General features: G+C 50.7%; 1 protein-coding gene across 1 annotated transcript in view; it reads left to right on the plus strand.

Moving 5' to 3' along the window:
- The window catches only part of ACTN4 (actinin alpha 4), a 79,177-nt gene that overhangs the window by 41,749 nt on the left and 21,234 nt on the right, over positions 1 to 16,194 (plus strand). The window contains exons 2-6 of the mRNA XM_084905628.1: positions 7,964 to 8,078; positions 8,319 to 8,438; positions 11,997 to 12,083; positions 12,892 to 12,979; positions 15,524 to 15,602. Of these exons, the coding sequence (XP_084761754.1) occupies positions 7,964 to 8,078; positions 8,319 to 8,438; positions 11,997 to 12,083; positions 12,892 to 12,979; positions 15,524 to 15,602 (489 nt within the window). The remainder of the gene's footprint in view (positions 1 to 7,963; positions 8,079 to 8,318; positions 8,439 to 11,996; positions 12,084 to 12,891; positions 12,980 to 15,523; positions 15,603 to 16,194) is intronic.

Genomic DNA, 16,194 nt, shown 5'->3' on the forward strand with positions numbered 1-16,194 from the left:
GTCTGTTTTGCTTCCTTCTATGGCAAGTACCTAGTAGGAGTTCCAAGTCAGGTTTTGTCAGCCAAGTGAATGCATTGAGTGCCGCTTAGGTGAAGCGCTGGGGACATGGCCACCGGTCAGTCAGTGCTGCCCCTGGAAAATGACCCTTGACAATAACACGCAGGTGAGCTCGATGCTCTTGCCTTCCCCTCCTCCAACAAAAGCCAGTACCTTTGAGCCCTTCCAAATGAAATGGAAATCTTGAGCCGGTATTGCCAACATGGCTTCTCTGCCTTCCTCCTGCAAGTTTCTCTCAGAACTCTCTACCCTCTTTCCCACACTGACCTTTGCCCCTTCAGCTTAATCCCGTGCAACAGCAGCCAGCATGACTTTTTGAAGGCTCCATGAGGTTGGACTCTCCGCCTCCTGGCACATCTTACTCCCCTCACGCCTTTCTTCTTGAAACTTGCTGTTTCACCTGTTGTTCTCCCTTATATTTGTACTAGGGGCCCAGTATACAAATTTGTGCACCTTAAAAGGAGCTCTGGGCTGTGAGGCTGCCATGGCCACAGGGGCAGGTCTTGGCCCATTCTCCGCACTCCTGTCTGGCTCCTCCCACCACGGCTCCCAGTCCCCTGTCTGCCAGCAGCTGCACTCCCGCCACTGCTGCTCCCATGTGCTGATGGTGCCAGACCTGCTCACACCTGCTGACAGCGCTGAGCTATCAGGACTGGTGCCAGGCACCAGCAGTGGGTGCGAGTGGTGGCTGCTGGCCTGATTACCCTTCAGGAGCAGGAGGAGGTGGAGAAACCCTGAGGGGCAATCAGGCCTGCAGCTGCCACCCACACTCGCTGATAGCGCTGAGCAATCAGGGCTGGCACCAGCAGCAGGTGCAAGTGCCTGGTGGGACCATGGTGTGCGGGAGCAAAGAATTTTCAGTAACCACCAGAGGTTCGCCCCATGACAGTTACTGGTGCCCTGCCTTGGTCTGGCACCCCCGCTTATCTGCTCCACCATCCCACAGTTGCCAACGCCTGTCATGTTCTGCACTCTGCCGCCTGTTGCTGATACCTGTCATGTTCCGATCACACTCCCTGGTGGTCAGTGTATGTCATAGCAACCCGTTCAGTTCAGTTGTTCTGCTGATCAGTCTATTTGCATATTAGGGTTAATATATATATATATAGAGAGAGAGACTTAGAGACCTGGTGCATGAAATTCCCTCAGCCCCACCTGCACTCTCTCCAATCTGGGACCCCTTGAGGGATGTCCAACTGTCCTACTGGGATCAGGCCTAAATGGGCAGTTGGACATCACTTTCACAATCCAGGACTGCTGACTCCCAAATGCTTGCCTGCCTGCCTTCCTGATTGCCCCTAATCGCTTCTGCCTGCCAGCCTGATCACTCCTTAACCCCTGCCAGCATGATTGATGCCTAACTGCTCCCCTGCCAGCCTGTTTGCCCCTAATTGCCCTCTCCTGCAGGCCTGGTCACCCTAATTGCTCTTCCCTGCAGGCCTGGGTCTCTCCCAACTGCCCTTCCCTGCAGGCCCAGTCACCCCCAACTTCCCTCCTCTCCCAGCCTGGTCACCCCTAACTGCCCTCCCCTGCAGGCTTGATCACCCCCAACTGCTTTCCCTTGCAGGCCTGGTCCCTCCCAACTCCCCTCCTCTGCAAGCCTGATCGCCCACAACTACTCTCCCTTGAAGACCTGGTCCTTCCTAACTGCCCTCCCATTCTGGCCATCTTGTGGCGGCCATCTTGTGTCCACATGGGGGCAACCATATTGTGTGTTGGAGTGATGGTCAATTTGCATATTGATCTTTTATTAGATAGGATATAGGCCTGGTACATGGGTGGGGGCCAGCTAGTTTGCCCTGAAGGGTGTCCTGGATCAGGGTGGGGGGTTCCCTTGGGGTGTGGGGCAGCCTGGGCGAGAGGCCTGTGGTGGTTTGCAGGCTGGTCATGACCCCAGGTGACCCAAGCGGAGACCCTGGTATCTGGGATTTATTTATCTTCTATAATTGAAACTTTGTAGCCTTGAGTGGAGCCAAGCCTCCTGCTCCCTCTGTGGCCGCAGCCATTTTTGTTGGGATTTATTTATCTTCTATAATTGAAACTTTGTAACCTTGAGCAGAGGCCAAGGCAGACTAGGGCTGTGGAAGCTTGGCTTCCTCTATTGCTGAGGAAACCCAAGCCTCCTGCTTGCTCAGTGGCTGCAGCCATCATGGTTGGGTTAAATTTGCATACTCGGCTGGTGGGCGTGGCTGGTGGGTATAGTGGAGGTATGGTCAATTTTCCTATTACTCTTTTATTAGATAGGATTACTAACTCTATTCTCAGATCAGAGTTGAAGAATCACCTCTTAGGGAAACTTCCCCTGCCACTAGATCAGGAGTTGTAACCCAGCACACGGAACCCTCTCTTTAGCTCCCTTTCCAGGGGTAAGAGAAAGGAGAACAGGTGCAACATAATACATCAGGGCCTGGCCTCTGGAGTTTACTATCTGGCTATATATATATATATATATATATATATATATATATATATATATTATTGATTTTGTACAGAGAGGAAGGGAGAGAGATACAGAGTTAGAAACATCGATGAGAGAGAGTCATCGATCAGCTGCCTCTTGCACACCCCCTACTAGGGATATGCCCGCAACCAAGGTACATGCTCTTGACCGGAATGGAACCCGGGACCTTTCAGTCCCCAAGCCAATGCTCTAGCCATTGAGCCAAACCGGTCTAGGCAGTTTACTACCTGGCTTTAAATCCAGCTCTGGAAATTTTCAGGTGTGTGACTCCCTGTGGGCAAGTCACATCACCTCTTAGACCCTTATCCTATTTGTAGAATAGGACAGTAATAGCCCTGACCTCAGAAGATAGTTCTGAGGATGATGAATTGCCTAGAACACTGCCTGACACATAGTTAGCTCTATAGAAGCATCTGCTATGGTTATTATTACTGTTATCACTTTTCCTTCTGTATTGAGTATTTGCTTAATGAGATCCTGTTCCTCATCAGACTGGGGACTACATAGAGTGCAGTCTGTTTCTGATATGGCTCACTATGTACTTGGTACAGGGCCTGGCCCTGGCTTGACACTCAGCAGATGCTTGTGGAGGAATGGATGTGTACCAATCCCGCAGTGGCCTGGGGTGTGGGAGCAGGTGGGACTCATCAGTCAGACTGAGAATTTTGCATAGCTGGATTTTGATTATGAGGCCTTCATCTATAGAAACTACCCCTCAGTACTATTCACTCCACACATCTTAGTCTAAATCCAGGTAGGAAGAATATATAAGCAGAATGTTATTTTTGTAACCAACTAGAAAAAGCTATAAATTTTTAATATCTTTGTATTCCAGCTCCTATTCACTAGTCATACTGCATGGAAAAGTGGCCTTCTGCGGTTCCCTGAAGATGGCCTCACAAGGTCATGCTATCCTTGCCCAGAGCTCAGGGCTCCATCAGTCTCCAGTGTCAGTAGACACCTCTCAATTTTCAGGAGAGAAAACAGGGCCATCATGAGTATGGATTGAGGTGGGGAAGCCTGTGGGTGGAGTTCCGTTTTGTGTCTGTCAGGTTTGGGAGGGAGTTCTTCCTACTCACCACCTAGGCCAGGTGAGTGGATATTTTCCCCACGTACCTGCTCAGTGTTCTGCTTGGGACTCTGCCTGCTTCTAGCCAGGGAGACAAGTACGTGGCAGAGTTACCACTTATTTAAAAATAGATCTTTCTTGACATGTATGTAGCACTGAATACTTAATTTGTGCCAGGCACAGCCCTCCGTGATTTACTTGCATTATTTTGTCTGATCTTCATTTAAATCAAGAGATTGTTGTCTTTATTTCATCAACAAGGAAGCCAAGGCTCATTGCTTGCCCAAGATAACACTGTTGGCAGATTGCCTCAATCGCAGAGACAAGATTTGAACTCAGGTCTGTGGGAGTCCTAAGCCAGAGCACTTGCTTACTGCTCAGAGAAGATGAGCAAAGGACAGAGATAGGACATGTGTTTGGAGGTGGGTAGTACAGTGACTTTGTGAGGAAAGATAGTGTGAACCCAACAAGGCGAGATTTGTTCAAAGCCTCCACAGGTTGGGGTGGATCTTGAGAGGATCTCCTGTAATCTCATTTCCATTTCAAACCATGGGGGTGGGATAAGGGCCTTTGCAAAGAGGGAGGCAGCAGTGTGGATGTGTGTACTCACACAGTTTATGTGGCACTTTTATTTATTACTAGGGGCCCGGTAAATGAATTTGTAAGGAACTGTGGGCTGTGGGGCTGCAGTGGGCATAGGGGCGGGTCTTGGCCCATCCTCTGTGCCCCTGCTGGACCCTCCTGCCTCGACTCCTGGTCCCGGGTCTGCTGGTAGCTCCCGCTGCCACCGCTCCCATGTACTGACGGTGCTGGCCCTGCTTGCACCCACTGACAGTGAGATTAGGGCCAGCACCAGCAGTAGCTGTTGCCCTGATCACTCCTCAGGAGCGGGAAGGGTGGAAAAACCCTCAAGGGCAGTTGGGGCCAGCAACCACCAGCAGTAGGTATGAGTGCTGGGCAGGACCGTGGCTTGTGGGAGCAAAGAATTTTCAGTAACTACCAGAGGCTTGCCCTGATGACAGCAACAGGTGCCCCACCTTGATCTGGCACCCTGCTCACCAGCTCCACCATCTTGCTGCAGTCGATGCCCACCATGTTCCACGTGCAGGCCCCCTCCCCTGGTGGTCAGTGCGCGTTATAGTGACCAGTTGTTCTGCCATTTGGCCTATTTGCATATTAGGGTTTTATATAGATAGGTGTGTGTTTTTAATCCTCACCAGAGGACATTCTCAGAGAAAGGGGGGGAGAGAGGAAGAGAGAGAGAGCGAGCGAGAGATAGAGATTGGTTGCCTTCTGCACATGCCCCACCCCACAACCCAAGTATGTGCCCTGACTGGGAATTGAACCAGCAACCTTTTGGTGAGCAGGACACCCTCCAACCAACTGAGCCACACCAATCAAGCTCATCTGGCACTTCATGCTGACCCTGTGTAAGAGGCTTTAAAGCATACCCTTCTTCCCCCACTTAATCTTACAACAACTATAAGAGGTAGATTCTGGTAAGTTTATCGTATAGAGAAGGAAAATTAGGTATAATAGGTCAAATCACTTGATTGGAAACACAGAACAAGTTGAGGAGCTGGCATTTAAACCCAGATTTGTGCCCCTTCAGAGCATGCAAGTATAACCCAGGCAGTGGAGCTGCCATGGAGACACTTGCTCGGCCATGCTTGCAGACCAGGTGCCTAGATATTTTTTTTTTAATTAAATATATTTTATTGATTTTTCACAGAGAGGAAGAGAGAAGGGTAGGGAGTTAGAAATATCGATGAGAGAGAATCATCAATCAGCTGCCTCCTGCACACCCCCTACTGGGGATGTGCCCACAACCAAGATACATGCCCTTGACGGGAATTGAACCCGGGACCTTTCAGTCTACAGGCCGACGCTTTATCCACTGAGCCAAACCAGTTTCAGCAGGTGCCTAGATCTTGGCTCCAGCAGCAGCAGAACACCAATAAGGCTTGCCCTCTGGGAACTGCCCTCTTATATCCTCAGTCGTGAAATGTGATTGGCTGCTTTACTGCCCAACAGCATCTATCAGGCACATGCAAGATCAGAGGCTCTGGCATCCCCTGTCATTTCCTGCCCTAGCCCTGCCTGCTACTGCCCTTAGCTTTACTAGTACAGGTCAGCTGAGTTCCACCGTGTACTCACTGCCCACCACTGAAACCAGCTGTGCTTTGGGCATTATAAAAATATCTGAGATGTGAGAGGTAATTCCTATCCCATGGGAATGTGCACATGTGCACAAAACCTCCAGTGAGATCCAGACGAGGAAGAGGCTGTCAGAGAGATGGTGAGGGCTGTGTACTGATGAGGGCTGGCAGGGTACAGAGAAAGTAACTCTGTGGAATAGGTGGGCAGGATTTCAGGAGAGGAACGGGGACGTATTAACATTTTTTGAGCACCTGCTATGCACTCTACAGGCATTGTCACCTTGAATCCTCACACTTGCCATGACCCCCGTGCCATTTTCATCACATTACAGATGAGGAAGCAGATGCTAGGATGGGTAACTTGCTCACGTGAGAGCTGTAACTAGCATTCTAGCCCTGGTTTGTCTGAATTCAGAGTTGTATAAGGAGTGTGGGAAATTGGGTAGGGAAAGCAAATTCATACATTCCTTAACGAAAACCTGCTTGGTGGCCAGAGCTCAAAGTAGCTCATGGTTGTGGGAGGCAGGAGACAATGCATACTTGTTGAGAGATCAGACACAGAGGAAGGGCCATCCAGGTCAGAATCGGGTCAGGGCAAGCAAGTTGGTGCAGGCACCCCCAGAGGAGCCGCCTTTCAGGCTGATTGAGGAAAAGGCAACTGCTGGTTAAGGTGAGGCAGGAACCAGGCAATGGGAACAGCCTCAGACAGGAAGGGGCTCTCTTGTCTCCGAGGCAGAGGAATTCATGTTGTCAAGAGGCAGGCGGGGGAGTCCTAGGCCACCGGCAGTCCATCCCATCCTGTCTCATGCCCTCCCCTCCCCATACTCAGGTTTGGAAGGAAACCTCTTGTGGTCCCTATTGTAGTACAGCATGTTAATTAGGCAGGGACTTTGTCTGGGAATGACCCTGTGTTGAGCCTCTGAATGAGCAGGACTGGTGGCGTTATCAGAACACAGTGTTTGGCCAGAGGCTCCTTGGAAGCCCCTCACCTCCATGTGGCTTCTGCCTGTACCTGGCCATGGAGTGTGTGCTCCTGCAGAATGAGGAGGGTAGAGGTTCCTATGAGAAACAGAGTGGGGATTTTCCCAGACCCTGCTTTGGGAGGCTGAGTGGGCCGGTTTCCCAGGATTCTGGGCATGTCCACCTTAACTGGTGTGACATGTGTCCCTGGCGCTGACATCTGATGACATGCCCCAACCAGCAGGGGCTGAGTGGCTGGCCACCACCAGAAGGACAAGTGCATTGTACTTGGGTGTTTTGTGTTCAGGTTTGGGCTTCTTAACTCCCTTTCACCTTCCAGCATTCCCATGCCCAGTGATCCTCAGAAACATCCTCCTCAGAAACAGTTGTTTGACTGGGTGAAGAGGAGGCCTGCCTCCCACTTGCCTTGCTCCCCTCTCTAAGATACGTTGATCTTAAGATTTGGAAGGGTGGGATGTGGAATGTTCCCCAAGAAATAGAGGACACGTGGCCTATAGGAAAACAAACTGTGGGGATGTGCACAGAGGAGGTGCTTGCTGGTGGGCCACCCAAAGCTCCCAAGGGACACTAACATGAGAAAACCTTGAATTTATAGGAGGCTTTACCGTCGTAGGTCATCTCTGTACCAGAGATGGGGAAGTGGCTGCCCAAGCTTCTACCTGAGGGGTAGGTGGGTGGAGGCAGTACTAGCTGGTCCTTGAGATCTGGTCAGTCTACTGGATGACTGAGGGCTGGCTGTGTCTGTCCAAGAGAGCATAACTCTACAGCAGCGGTCGCCAACTGGTAGTCTGCGGACCGACCACTGGTGGTCCATGAGGTCCTAATGGTCGGCGACTGCTGCTCTATAGGAGCAGGGCCCCTGCCTCTTGTTTTCACACTTGGACCTGGTGCTTAGTCAAGGTAGGTTTGTGTGATTGAACAAGCAAACCACAGGTTGTGGCACCTCTGTCTGCTACGTGTGCTAGGCTTAGGATGTGTCTCGGAGAGGGCACTTGTTCCAAGGGTGGCAGACTTGGGCTCCAATCTGTGCTCTGCCACTTTTCACCTAGGTGTTTGTGCTAGTGGGTCTGAAATTACCCTGAGCCTCAGTTTCCTCAGATTAGCCTGCTAGGCTGTTGTAAATATTAGAAACAGTGTACTTAAAGGGTGTAGCCCAGGGCTGTGGCCCAGCCCTTTTGCTAGAAGCCCCAACAGCCACATTGACCCTCCTGGCCACTCTCTGCTCTGCTTCCCTAGACCTTCACAGCCTGGTGCAATTCCCACCTGCGGAAAGCCGGCACGCAGATCGAGAACATCGATGAGGACTTTCGAGATGGGCTCAAGCTCATGCTCCTCCTGGAGGTCATCTCAGGTGAGACTCCTCTCTCAGAAAGCATACCCCACCTGGAACCGGGTACCTGTCACAGCAGTCCCTGGGATATGGCCCACCCCATCTGTCCCATTGCTGCTGGGAAAAGTGAGGCTTATATGGCTCCGGTAGCAGTGTGTCTGAGCATAGGCCTTTGGGATGGGCCCAGAGTGCTGTGGCAGCCCGTTCTGGGGAGCAAGCAATGGGGACTCTAGAGCTTTTCTTTTTTCTCTTTTTTCTCAGGGGAACGGTTACCTAAGCCAGAGCGGGGCAAGATGAGAGTGCACAAAATCAACAATGTGAACAAAGCATTGGACTTCATTGCTAGCAAAGGAGTCAAGCTGGTCTCCATCGGGGCAGAAGGTGAGCTTGGATTATGCAGCCCAGTTTCTGACCTGCAAGCTCTGAGGCTGGACCTCTGTCTCAGAAGTTGTACTGGTGGTAGAGCACTGGGAGTGCTTAAAGCCCTGATATATCCTCAGCAGTGACCAGTGATTGTTGCAATGTGACATTGGCCCACAAGTTTCCCTTCCCCTCCCACAGAATAATCCAGTCCAAGACTGAGGAATCTAATTCCCCTGATCACGCAGGGCAGGCTTCCTCTGCAGGAGAAGAAATGGCTTTGACTTGCACCCTGGAGACACTGACAGACAAGAGACATGGCATCCCTCTGTGCCAGGAGCACATTTGCCCTTAGGCCCTGCCTGGTATCTGTAGGCAGGAGGGGATGCAGAAGGTAGAAGGGCACTTGAGGCCCAGTGTCAGTGCTCTGGGCAGGAAGTGCAAGCCCAAAGGTCAATGACCAGACTTTGCTAGCCACATGTCCTGGGAGAGTTTGTCCTCTGACTGATTACCCAGGATCCTTCTGTGCCCCATGGGGATTCTCAGGACTGTAACCTTCTACTCCAAGCCTTCCTACTAGAACAAGAACATGCTGTCCCTCCAGCAGCAGGTTCTTGTCTAGTGGTCACAGGCACTTTTGGAGACTAGGTGAAGCCTGATGGTGTTCAGCTGCTCCCCATCAGCCTAGCCTCACAGTTTGCTCATTAGTCAGATCAGTTTTCCTCTGCCCAACATCCATGTGGTCCCAGCTTTTCAAAAAACAAAGAAAACTAATTGCCATTAAAGACAGTACTCTGAGAGTTTGGCCAAGACCCTAGGCTAAGAGTGCCTATCGAGTTCCAAGGCTTCCCCTGCCCCTGCTGCTCTGGGTGCCAGAGAGGGGTGCCAAGCCTTATATGCCACAGTTGGAGTAGTTGGTGTTTGTTTGAAAAAAAATCAAAGGCCAAAGATTTAATTAGGCCCTGAGATTTTCTGTCCTTGCGTGGATCTTTCCTCCTGGCTGCACTCCAGTCTTCTGCTTCTCACAGCTGCATTTATTTTGCTCAAATTCTAGACTGTAAATACAGAAGGGGTTAGAGGAGAGGCCCGTGGCAGTCATCAGTTTTCATTTGGAGAAAAACTCAGGCTAAAAACATCCTCTTTTCAAATTAGTTCACTCCCAATCCTGTGACCATCGGGCCTTAGACAAAGCTGTAGAGCAGCCTACTAGAGACATTCTGGGGGCTTTGGAATACCTGAGAACTCCAGCCCCTACACTGCCCTTACCTCCCCATCCCTCTAAGGATCTACACACTTAGAGGAACATTGCTTCCTTATGGGGGTTATAAGAGGGGATGAGTTGGAAGCACAGCTGCAGTTCTGAGAAGCAGCTGGTGGAAGTGTAATGAGAAAAGCCATCTTCTTCCCCTCACAGGAACTCTCTAAGCCCTTCGTGACCAGCTTCCCCATGTAACCAGCTGGAAGTAGGAGCTGTGACCTCCTCTCCAGATTGCCCATCCCCCACCTCTGGATATCTGGCACTTGGGAGGAACACAGCATAGATTTCCTGAATGAATGGTGCCTTTGCTCCACACTGGGAAGCTTCTGCCTGGTTTCAGGGTCTGGGCTTCTTAGCCCTGGGAAAGGGCCTGCAGACACTGTGTTTTTCCTCTGCCTCCAGGCTGCAGGCCACACATATTTTCTTATCCTGAAACTAAAGCCAAAAGCTATCCTCAGCCATCAGCCCATGGCTTCACTTGGGGAGTTTTGCCACCATTGCCAAGAGCCCCCACCCTTTTCTCTTGAGTGTGTCCGTGGGGAAGGTTGGGCCCCATCCTGTGGATGACCACTATACCCCCTTTTTAAATCAAGCCCATCCTGGAGTTTTCTGCTTTTGAGGATCCGTGAATAAGGTGTCTTGAAGTGTCCTATTCTTCCCACCCTTTCTCCCTGTATCTTGTGTGCCAGGGTATGTGGGGGCAGAGGACGTTTAAAAGACTGCCAAAGGCACGCCTGGCTGATGGCTCCTACTAGAGGAGGCCACTTGTACTCTGTCACCCAGCAGTGAACACATGGTACCCTGAGTGCTACAGATATGACTTTCTCTAAGTTGCTGAAGCTAAAGAATGTGTATTCCTGACCCTTCTCTCTCACTCGAGAGTGGTTGGTTTTTGGGTCCTGTATCCCTACTTTCCTCTTCCTTCAACAACATCATATCTTTCAGAAGGGCCAGGGCCAGGTGCTGGGGATGCAGTGGTCACAAAGGCAGACAGTGAACAAGTAAACCTACCAAGAAATATATGGTTCCAGTTGGCGATCAGTATGAGGAGAAGAGCAGGGTTGTGGGGAGAGGGGCCCTAGGATGGGTGCAGGGAGCACCTTTAGACTGGTGGTCAGGGAAGCCGTTTTGAAGAGGCGACAATAAGCAGAGGGTGACAGGATAGGAAGGACTTGGCATCTGAGAAAGGGGTTGAGGGATGCATTTTGTTGGTGGACAGAAGGTATGAGGTCCTTAAAGCAAAAAAGAGCCTGGCTTGCAAAACGATACAGCTAAAGAGTGCTGGGGAGGGGAAAGGGCAAGGTAACCCAGGGCAGGCTTTGTAAGCTGGGCCCAGAACATGGGCTTCGTTTGAGGTGTAGTGGAGCTTTAATTAGGTGAGTGACACAAATCTGATGCAGTTTTAAAAAAAAAATTATTGAATTTTTACAGAGAGAAAGGGGAGAGAGATAGAAAGAAACATCAATGAGAGAGATACATTGATCAGCTGCCTCCTGCTGAAGCTACACCCCTTACTGGGGATGTACCCGCAACCAAGGTACATACCCTTGACGGGAATCAAACCTGGGACCCTTTAATCCGCAGGCCGATGCTCTATCCACCGAGCCAAACCGGTTAGGGCTATGATGCAATTTTTAAAGGGACCACCCTAGCCACTGTGTGGAGGTGGATTGCAGGGGCTGGTGTAGGTCGCAGTGTATTGAGCTCTGGAGGAGGCAACAGTGGCTTGGACAAAAGAGGCAGCATTGGGCTTGGAAGGAAGTGGACAGATTCTCAACAAAGAGTAGTGCAACATGCACCCACTAGTGGGGAGACGTGCCCATAAGCCATGATGGAGGTATCAACAGAGGGCTGGGAGCAAGCTTCGGGGAGGAGCAGTCTTTTAAGTTAGGTCAAGAGAGCCCTAGCTGGCTTTGCTTAGTGGATAGAGCGTCAGCCTGTGGACTGAAGGATATTGGGTTCGATTCCAGTCAAGGGCACATGATCCCCAGTGGGGGAGTGTTCAGGAGGCAGTCAATCAGTGATTCTCTCTCATCAATGTTTCTATCTCCCTCTTCCTTCCTCTCTGAAATCAATAAAAAATATATTAAAAAGAAAAAAGAGAGAGAGAATGAGCTGGCGTGATGGAAGCCAAGGACACATATGTTTAGAGGCTTTTGGACTGTGCTTCCCAGAGTGTTCAGGGCACATCTCCAGTGAGGATGGTGGAGGGTAGGCCTGGGCAGCTAATTTTAAATGGGTTGGAAAGGCTGCCCTGGGGGTGAGGGGCTCTCAGTCTGGTTTAACAACCTTCTCGCCCTTTACCCACTCCCTGTACACAGAGATTGTAGATGGCAACGCAAAGATGACGCTGGGGATGATTTGGACCATCATCCTCAGGTTCGCCATCCAGGACATCTCGGTGGAAGGTAAGAGCCAAGAGTCCTACTGACAGCCACGAACCACTTTCTCCCCACCCAGGTTCTACCTGGGTTGGGGAGAGTTAGATTAGGATTTTGGGCATTTTGTCGTCATGCTTCAAGGCTCATTCCTGTTTCCCAGGGTCACTTATAGGGCCCAGCCATGTGCAGGAGTGGTTAGTGGAGATTCTGGCCCAGGCTGTAGGTGAAGGAATCACTCTTGAAGCCACCCAACTCTGGTATCCAGAGTACTTTGCTTTCACAACCTCTGTCTCGGTAGACCCTCACATCACCCTCATGAAGATGACATGATCAGCTCCATTTTACAGCTGAGGAATCGGAATCATATAGACATTAGTGGGAATCAGGCCTGGCCTGGTTCCCCTGAGTGTCAGTGCCTACCTGTTTCCATTCTCCAACCTTTGCCTCTGTGGATCTGGAATGAGTCTAGGCCACCACCGACTCTTCACTTGGTTCAAGGAGTGGCCGAGGCCAGCATCAAAGGCTTCTTTGATGGTGTGTCCTGACAGTAAAAGGCACAAGCCTTGTGGTCTGAAACATGGCACAGGTTCAGACCTTGACATTATTCTGTCACTGCCATTTCCTGGGGTGATTCTGGGTGAGTTACTTCTTGGGGCCATATGTGCTGGTTAGCAGTTAGGATCAGCAGAGGCCTGCCCATGTCTGGAATGGGAAGGGCTGTTGCTACCATCACTGCTGCTGCTGCTCTGTCTAGTGGCCTGTCCCCTGGGTTCTGCTTGAACAAGAAGAATGGTTTTGTCTGAGCCGGTGCTCAGTGACTCTGTGTGTTTTGCAGAGACCTCTGCCAAGGAAGGGCTCCTTCTCTGGTGCCAGAGAAAGACAGCTCCATACAAGAACGTCAATGTGCAGAACTTCCACATCAGGTGAGTGCCGGCAGCCCCGAAGCCCAACTCATTATCTTGCTTCTTCCTGGGACATGAGGCACTGTCCTCCCACCTGCCTTCTTTTCCTGTGCTTTCCTCATGATCTATCAGTTGCCAGCCCTCCAGGAGTTCCTCCTCCTGACACTGACTCCTGTAAGCTCCTTATAAGGTCCCTGTGTCCTCTCCGAGGAGGAGGAGGAGGAGGAGGAAGAGGAGAAGAAGTGGTGGTGGTGGTGGTGGTGGTGGTGGTGGTGGTGGTGGTGATGATGATGATGGCAGTGACAGTTGCCTCACTGTCCTGGGCTGAAGGCTTTAAAGGCCCCAAGCAAAGTGATTCTCTGAAGTAACAACAAAGCTCTTTTTTGGTTTTGACCTCTCAAGGGGAACCCATCCCTATAGATCCTTGTGAATTGAGTGTTGGGGAAAACATGCTTTGTCCACTCTAGTGAACAAAACCCAGTCAGCCCTGTGATGAACCTGCTCTCTCTTGGGTGAGAAAAAAGGAGACATGTCCACTGTTGCCAGAACACAGGCAAGCATGATCAGCGCCACTCAAGATCCAGTGTGACCAGAGGCGGGTGGTCCTGAGGTCAGGTCCAGCTTAGCCCTGTGATTTCACCCTCTGAGCCTCTGGTGTCCTCCTAGGGTGGATGGGCGAAGGAGGGAGCACACATAGGAATGAAGAATGGGGCCTCACAGGATCCACAGAGGTTCTTCTGTGCCCCCAGGCTCTCCAGGGCCCCAGCACTTAGAGGTTGGGTACCTTTCCATTGTACTCAACTACTAATAGCACACAGTCCCACCCTCAAGAACCTCTGTGTGTCTCCCTTTTCCTGCCACCAACTCACTGGTCCTCTCTGTACTTCTTGTTCATTTATTTATTCAACTAGAGGCCTGGCGCACAAATTCATGCACCAGTGGGGTCCCTCAGTCTGGCCAGTGGGATCAGGCTGAAACCAGCTCTCCAACATCCCCCAAGGGGTCCCAGGTTGCAAGAGGGCGCAGGCCAGGCTGAGGGACCCCACGAGTGCATGATCGGAGCTGGGGAGGGACATGGGAAGTTGGCCAGCTGGAGAGGGACCGTAGGAGGGCTCCAGGGCATGTCCAGCCCATCTCACCCAGTTTGACCCCAGTAGCAGGCTAACCTATCAGTTGGAGCGTTTGCCCCCTGGTGGTCAGTGCACATCATAGTGAGTGGTTGAGAGACCTTAGCATATCATTAGCATATTGCTCTGTAATTGATTGAATGGATGACCAGATGACTGGACACTTAGCATATGAGACTTTTATTATATAGGATTGGTAAATATTTGTGCCTAGTACATGCCAACAGTGGGGATACAGCAGGACCAAAATGGAAAGTTACATTGTAGCAGAGAGGACCACTAATTGACAAAGGTGCAAATAAACCAACACGATTTCAGGTAGTGAGAAGTGCTATATAAACTAGGACCACAAAATAGAGTGAGGTGATAGAAAGTAATCGGGAGAGTACCTTGGTCAGGAGTGGCCTTCCTGAGGAAGTGTCCTTAAGCTTGACCCCAGAAGGAACCAGCCCTCAGAGCAGTGGTTCTTAACCTTTCTAATGCTGTGACCCTTTAATACAGTTCCTCATGCTGTGGTGACCCCTAACCATAAAATTATTTTCATCTCTACTTCATAACTGTAACTTTGCTACTGTTAATGAATCGTAATGTAAATATCTGTGTTTTTCAATGGTCTTAGGCAACCCTGCTAGCAGTTATTTTAGGGCCTGACCAATCATTCCTTGACTTGACCCACAGGTTGAGAGCCACTGCTGTAGAGCCTAAGACCATCGGAAAACACAGATATTTACATTACGATTCATTAACAGTAGCAAAGTTATAGTTATGAAGTAGCGATGAAAATAACTTTATGGTTGGGGGTCACCGCAACATAAACTGTATTAAAGGGTCGTAGTATTAGGAAGGTTGAGAACCATTGTCTTAGAGGATCCCAGGTAGAAAAATGTGACCAGTCTAGCATGTGACCAGTTGTCATTTTGCCTCGCAGAGACCCTCATGCCAACCACATCCTGGCATTTAGCTAGCCTGTGGGTCATGTCAGCCAAGGTGCGGAGGTCACACAACACAGGCACTGCCCTTCTGCAGTAGGCCATCTCCCCTCAGTGGGCCTGTGCAGTTCATTGGAGCCTTACATGTACACATGTCAGGCCCTGGTCTGAGTGTTACCATATTTACTTATTTAATCCTATGACAACCCTCATGAAGTAGGCACTGTTATTATCCCCATTTTACAGACATGGAAACAGGTAATAATTGTAGGACTTGCCCATAGTCACACTAATAGTAAGTAGAGGCGCTAGGATTTGACCCCGTAACTCTCAGCTCCAGCAGTCAAGGTCACGGCCACCCTGCCATACCATCTCCCGGCAATGCCTGGCACACACACTAAACCACCTCAGTAAATGGGAATTGATTGTTGCTGTGGGTTCCTGGGGCCTTTCTGCACTCACATTACAGTACGTGGGCATCCTCATAACCTTGGCCTTTCCATCCCCAGCTGGAAGGACGGTCTTGCCTTTAATGCCCTGATCCACCGGCACAGGCCTGAGCTCATCGAATATGACAAGCTGAGAAAGGTATGCATCTTGTGTTCCCCACAACAGTCCACAAATACCCTAACTCTAATCACGTCCCCCAAATCCATCTATCACTGCTATTCAAAGCTGGATTCTGTGATCAGATGGGCAGGCTGGAGAGCCTTGTGCCAACTGTCACCACATCCCCTGGCTCAGTTCTCACCTCCTTTGCTCCCCTCAGAGACTGTCCCTTTCTCCTTCCATGGGCATTGTAACCACCAGAGTTATTTTAAGGCCTGGCCAACCATTTCTTGTAGCTCCCCTTCCTTAACTTCTGGGTTCTGGAAGCATTCCCTCTCTGTCCATGGGGACAAGGGGTAAGGAATTCCAAACCACACTGCCGGCAGACATTTCCTGGCAGGGTCCTGCTCTAATTTGTTTATACAAAGCTTGTGACCCTGTAAGCCCCAGGCCCTGCCCTAGGATTCCCCAACCTTGTGGGGAAGGCAGGACAATGTATCCAGAGCAAGCCAGCCACATGAAGCCATGCACAGGTGCTCAGGCTGAATGGGGTGGCGAGGAGATAGGGCCCGACAATACTGCAGGGGAAGGATGGCACACTTGGGCTGTCATGATCAGGGAGGGGCCAACC

This window comes from Pipistrellus hanaki (assembly GCF_964339955.1).
Source record: "Pipistrellus hanaki genome assembly, chromosome: 15".
In the NCBI taxonomy this organism is placed as follows: Eukaryota; Metazoa; Chordata; class Mammalia; order Chiroptera; family Vespertilionidae; genus Pipistrellus; species Pipistrellus hanaki.